At 41.8% G+C, this 6,411-nt stretch overlaps 1 protein-coding gene across 1 annotated transcript; it reads left to right on the plus strand.

The window, feature by feature from the left end:
• The first annotated feature begins 2,818 nt into the window (after positions 1-2,818).
• LOC124652522 (chaperone protein dnaJ A7A, chloroplastic-like) lies at positions 2,819-5,996 on the plus strand. The gene is made up of 7 exons (XM_047191544.1): positions 2,819-3,111; positions 3,372-3,483; positions 3,572-3,629; positions 4,344-4,386; positions 4,567-4,615; positions 4,701-4,781; positions 4,869-5,996. Exons 1-7 carry the CDS (start codon positions 2,834-2,836, stop codon positions 5,715-5,717), a joined length of 1,470 nt encoding a protein of 489 aa, XP_047047500.1. The 5' UTR covers positions 2,819-2,833; the 3' UTR covers positions 5,718-5,996.
• The last annotated feature ends 415 nt before the right edge of the window (positions 5,997-6,411 follow it).

Here is a 6,411-nt window from a genome sequence, read left to right on the forward strand (position 1 = left end):
TATTAAACTCCATATCCGTAACAAAGCTGACAATTTCACTTGTTGCCGTGTATGGCCCCGCCCAGGAAGATTTCAAGGCAGCTTTTCTTCGAGAAGTGGTTAACCTAGCGAAAGATAACCCATACCCTATTCTCATAGGGGGGTTTCAATTTGCTTAGGTTTCCATTCGAGAAGAGCATAGGTCGGTTTGGCAATCATTGGCCTTTTCCGTTCGATGCAGTCATTGACAGCTTGGACTTGAGAGAGGTCTCAATGATGGGAAGCCAGTTTACTTGGGCAAACAACCTTCCAGAATCTACATATGAGAAACTAGATCAGATACTGACTGTGAATCAAAATTCCCTATGGTATCGGTACATGCTCTAGAACGTATTGTGGGTTTGTTAGACCATGCTCAGATCCTTTTATCTACCATATTGCCTAGAACTCCGTGTAGGCGCCATTCAAGTTTAAACTTGGATGGCTACATCTAGAAGGGTTTCGTGGTATGATCAAAATGGTATGGAAAAGACCTGTCTCTAGGGATTCTTCAATTCAAAGGTGAAATAATAAAATGTGTGTGACACGCAAATACCTGACTGGTTGGGCTCGTCATACAACATGTTACTTAAAAAAGGGAAAAATCGACTTTCATCTATTATAGTTGATCTCGAGGCTTTGGCAGAAATTCGTTTGCTTTCGACGCAACAAATTGAGCGGAAAAACCAATCACTCGAATACAAGATACTTCCATAGTATTGCCAATGGCAGACATAGGAAGAAGTGCATTCGATCCCTACTTTAGGACGAAGGCACGATTGAGGGCCATGAGCAACTCAAGTCTTACATTACTAATTACTACAAAGCCTTGTTCGGCGAATCCGAGGAAGGCAACTTCTCATTAGATGAGTCTAGACCAAATGATGTACCCCAGGTTTCAGAGGAGGAAAATAATTTTCTAACGACACCTTATTCCGAGGATGAAGTAAGAAAGGAAATTCTCCAAATGGAACCTAATAAAGCCCCTGGTCTTGATGGTTTCCCAACCGAGTTCTATCAGAATTTCTAAGATATCATCAAGTCTGATCTTCTGGAGTTGTTCAGCTCCCTTCATAGCGGACAACTGGAATTGTTTCGCTTGAATTTTGGGATGAATGCACTAATATATTTATGACTAAGTTTTACCTCCAACAAAGACTATGCAACTACGATCTAATATTACATGTTTTAGACAAGAAGACCACAATCATATACTAGTGTATCAAAGCCATAATATAGATTATACGGGCGGCGGCGGGCAATAATGCAAGCATGCAGGCTAACCAGGACATGTTCCACTTGCACCCTTAGGTAGACCACAACATAGTTATCCTACATGTGACATATGAACTAGGCACGTGGGAGCACTTTATTATTACAACTTAAAAATGTGGTACATTAGTCTCTTATTTGCCCTGTGAAAGTATACATGTTTCAGAATATACCATGTCGGCGAGAGTGTGTGGTTATAGGGAGTACTGGAGAGAACCATTACTATTAGGATTCTATACTCAACTCGATTAGGATGACCACCACCTAGGGATTTGACCAAACATGCTCTGGTTTGGGAAATAAAGTTATAAGAGAATAACCTATGGCCTAATTTGCGAAGTATATGTCACCCACTTGTGATCTGCCCTCCATCTTACTTAGGGCATGTGCAATGGTTGATAAAACCGTCTTATCTTAACTCCGTCACGTAATTTAGATAGAGCAATAAAATATGATGTATAATGTGTTATATTTTAATCTTATCTCTAGTAACTAGAAATTCTAAATATCTAGTGAAAGAGATTGTGCTAAGAGATCATCTTTTTACTAAGAGAAGACAAAGTCTTTTTTCAACTTTCTCTTTCCTCCACTTGAACGTTTATCCTACATGGCGTTATTAAGATATCACCGTTGTACATGCCCTTACAAACTCTGCCCAAACCTTGTCATCATCACGCGTCGATCAGGTCTAGTTTGAACCGTAAGGTAAGTCTGTGCAATAAGTGTACATATTCTTAAAGAGGTTGGACTAGTGCTCCCCTATGCCAAATTCACATATCATTGGTGTAACTTACTAAAAAGAGACTAAATAAAAAATAACTAAGCATTAATTAGCTAGGGGTTCTTTCTTCAGAATCTATTTTGGCTCATAGATATAGATGCACCAACTGTCCAAGAAACATACTATTTTAAAATGTCTAAATAAAAATAATATTTGGGGTGTAAATCTCAATATTTTGTGTTAGCACACAAATTTTACGAAAAAATACATTGCCTTTTCCGTGTCATGTGCAAAAAAAGGAAAATTCTCGGTGCTAAAAAATAGCTATGCATGTGACATTTTTTGTCTTTTTTACACACGCAGCATGAAATCTTTTTCCATAATACTTTTCTATGTCAAATGTAGATATCCAAATGTACAACGATATTTTTTTAGAATTTTTTAACATTTGAAAATGTATTTTCCATCGTGGAAGCATCTAGACATATGATCAAAATATTCATTCCATGTGCGTATAATCTCACGAGAGAAGGAGAGAGTGCGGGAGAGATCGAGAGACAGCGAGCAGGACAGAAGAGCCACGGGTGGCACCACGACGTAAATACTAGGCAAAGGAGAACCGTCGGATGGAAGGTTGATGGACGGCAAAGCGCGTGTCCAACAAAAAAAGCAAGAGAGAGAGAGAGAGAGATAAGGTTTGGGCCAGCCCACCCAGCTACAACCTCTCCCTCGCTCGCTGCCCACCAAGCTCAAGCTCGCCTCCCCTACCCTGCCCTGCCCTACATCGCCGGCGTCGCCGCCTCCTCCGGACCCGCCGCCCCCATGCTCCACCCGCTGCACCGCCTCCCTGCCACCCCTTCCCGCCCGGCCGCCCACCCGCACGTCTCCCCCGCCCCCTCCCTCCGTCTCCGCCGAGTGGCGAGGGCGACGCCGACGACGCCCGTGGTATGCTGCTCCGGCTTCGCCGGTTCGCTGCCTGTAGCGAATCGTGGGAGCGAATTCGAGCCTCGATCTAGATCGATCTATGGGGGTCGGGGCTCCACGGTGGCCCGTGTTTGCCCCGTATCCATGGATCCGGGGTTCCTGGCATCCAAGAATGGGTACGATTATCATTCAATATCTTCTATCCCTCTACAGAAATTTCATTGTGGAGTCTGTGGTAGGCAGGAGACATTGACTTCTAACCCATGTTTTTTTTATCAAAAACTAGCAGTTGCCCAGGTGGTTGTAATTTGCGGTTGGTGACATGAACAGTAGAAGTTGTCCTAGTTAACATTTGAACGACATGTATGATATTATTATGCACATTATTCGCTCACAAAAGTACTAGATTAATCTTACTATCCCTGTGCTCGTGCAGTACCAGGGGCAGAGGTAAACACCTAGTGTCACCTAGTGCTAGCTTAAACCACGCGCCATCACCAAGGTTTCGCCATCGGAGGGGTTCACGATTTATCGTTCGGGCTGAAGCGGTGAGTTCTTCTTTTTCCAACCATGTTGCTGATGTTATTGCTCACGAATACTTGATGTCCTGAGTGATGTTACATTTTTGATTGACAGGATTTCTATTCTGTACTTGGCGTGTCAAGAAATTCTAGTAAATCCGAAATCAAGAGCGGTGAGTGTCTTCTCATGGATCGACTTGATGCTATTTAGTTTCACTTACTATGTACTAGTTTGTTGTTAAGTTTTTTGGTTCTCTCCAGTTTAAACCCTCCTGTAGTTATCAATTATCACTTAGTCCATTATAAAAATCCTTGTGATGGTCAAACATTCAAACTTTTATTCATAGTCAATTTCCAACTTCCAATTCAAATACTGGTTTAGCCTCAATATAGCTATTTGCAACATAAATCAGTGCTGCATTATGATACAGTATCACTGGTAGACAAATAGCTTGCACCATTAGGCCTCGTTCGGTTACACCCAACCTGCAGGGGATTTGCATGGAATGGCTGGGAATCACATTTAATTACCGTTCAATACCTCCCGATCCACCTCAACCCCACTCCAACCGAACAGGTCCTTAGCATGTAAGCGAAACATTGTTGTTGATGTGAAGCATTCCAAGGTGACCTCTAGGGCCATTTTTTGTATTTAGACTCAAAAGTAGAATGCATCTTATTTTAAGCTTTAGGAAACTAAATGGTTTCTGTTTCCTGTAAATGTAAAGACTATACTAACAACACCTTTACTTCATTTGGAGTTGTGAGTCCACGCTCTTCCTAGTGTTCTTTGCCTTCTATTATTTATTTTTATGGGATTTCTTAGGTTGTTAGTCAGTATTGGAAACACATATGTATTTTAGTTCTAATAACATTCCCTGTTCCAGCCTATCGGAAACTTGCTAGGAGCTTTCACCCTGATGTGAACAAGTAAGTGGGCTAATCATTACCTTGTTCCTTTTCAGCTCCTTATAAATCATTTTCAATCTTTCTCTTTTCTCATGGCTTTTACTGCTTCATGTTGCGCTCTTCTAATTTTGTAGACATGTCTTGATTCTATATTTTTGTGCATTTAGTTCTTATGTTTTTTTGTTTATTTATTTATTTTAGAGATCCTGGTGCTGAACAAAAGTTCAAGGATATCAGCAATGCTTATGAGGTTAGTCCAACTGGTCATGCAGAAACCCTCTGTTGTATGAAGTGCACATTTCTTCCAGCTAACATAAAGATGGTTGCTGTTATAGGTTTTGTCTGATGATGAGAAGCGAGCAATCTATGACAAATATGGAGAAGCTGGTCTGAAGGGCTCTGGCATGGGAACAGGAGTAAGTTATCCAATTCACAAGTTTGATCAACATTCTTTTTGTTTGTAGTTTTGGTCTAACAATCATATAAACATTTTCGCCCTGCAGGATTACTCAAATCCATTTGATCTCTTTGAGTCATTATTCGAAGGGTTTGGTGGAATGGGTGGAATGGGCGGTGGCCGTGCTGCTCGTAACAGGCCAATGCAAGGTGATGATGAGAGCTACAATCTGGTACTTAATTTCAAAGAAGCAGTGTTTGGCGTGGAGAAAGAAATTGAGATAACCAGACTGGAAGGCTGTAATACATGTGATGGAACTGGCGCCAAGCCTGGCACAAAACCTACCACGTGTAAAACTTGTGGTGGCCAGGGCCAGGTAGTCTCCTCCACAAGAACACCGCTTGGAATATTCCAGCAGGTGTCCACTTGCAATACCTGCGGTGGCACTGGTGAGTTTGCCACCCCATGCAAAACCTGTGGGGGTGATGGCCGAGTGCGCAAGACAAAGAGGATCAGTCTGAAGGTCCCTGCTGGAGTCGATTCTGGAAGCAGGTTGAGGGTCCGTTCAGAGGGGAACGCTGGTCGGAGAGGAGGCCCGCCTGGAGACCTTTACGTTTTTATTGATGTTCTCTCTGATTCTGTTCTCAAGCGAGATGGGACAAACATTCTCTACACATGCAAGGTTTCTTACATTGATGCAATTCTTGGGACAACCGTCAAGGTCCCCACTGTTGATGGGGTAGTTGACCTGAAGATCCCCTCTGGGACTCAGCCGGGCACAACTCTGGTAATGTCCAAGAAAGGTGTCCCACTTCTTGGGAAGTCCAATGCTCGTGGAGACCAGCTAGTACGTGTCCAGGTTGAGATTCCAAAGCGTCTAAGCAGCGACGAGAGGAAGCTGATTGAAGAGCTTGCAAATCTTAATAAGGCTGAACCTGCAAACAGCAGGAGATGATGATCGCGTCAGGCTTGGCTGGTTTCGTGCTTGTGCGATAGGCAATTTTGATGCAAATTGCAGTGACAAAGTTACAATTGGAGTTGTAATTGTAGGAATTCTGTGCTCATTCTGCACACAGTGCCCTAGAGGGGGAACTGGAGGAGATAAAGCCATGTCTGTATCTTCATTTTAAGCTATAGAAAGGTAGGGTCGCCGCAAATCACCAAATGGATGGTGAACTTTTTGCAATAGCCTGTCGTATGCTTTGGCCGAGCTTATTAGCCTATTTTTTGACAATACGTTTCTTATATCTTTGGAAGCCTTGGGAGAACTGTTCACTAGTTTGTTGCAGAAATGCTGGACCGTTCTGAACATTCTGTAAGCAGTAAAGCGAAAATTGTTGTGAAATTTAGTGTTTGTATGAATTTGGGGATTTGTTACGAGTTCATAGGGTTTGCATCCCTAGATTATTAATTTGGCCAACATAATATCATTTATATAGTATAAAATTATATCATTACAAAGTAGAACATCTAAAGAAATTTTCAAACATTTCTAAAGAAATTTTTAGGATTCTTTCCCATCGAAATTTTCATATAAAACTTGATTCAAAATTCTATGGATTATTTTTCTATACTGCAATCCTATAAGATTTAATTGACTTAACTTTATCTACATATAAATGTATCTAGTCAATAAACGCGTATAGATA

The sequence above is a fragment of the Lolium rigidum genome, chromosome 5, assembly GCF_022539505.1.
Source record: "Lolium rigidum isolate FL_2022 chromosome 5, APGP_CSIRO_Lrig_0.1, whole genome shotgun sequence".
NCBI classification, from domain to species: domain Eukaryota; kingdom Viridiplantae; phylum Streptophyta; class Magnoliopsida; order Poales; family Poaceae; genus Lolium; species Lolium rigidum.

Coding starts and splice junctions, on each gene's coding strand:
- LOC124652522 (XM_047191544.1), top strand. CDS start 2,834: ATGCTCCACCCGCTGCACCGCCTCCCTGCCACCCCTTCCCGCCCGGCC. Junction 3,112..3,371: donor TTCCTGGCATCCAAGAATGG/GTACGATTATCA, acceptor GTGCTCGTGCAG/TACCAGGGGCAGAGGTAAAC. Junction 4,616..4,700: donor ATATCAGCAATGCTTATGAG/GTTAGTCCAACT, acceptor TTGCTGTTATAG/GTTTTGTCTGATGATGAGAA.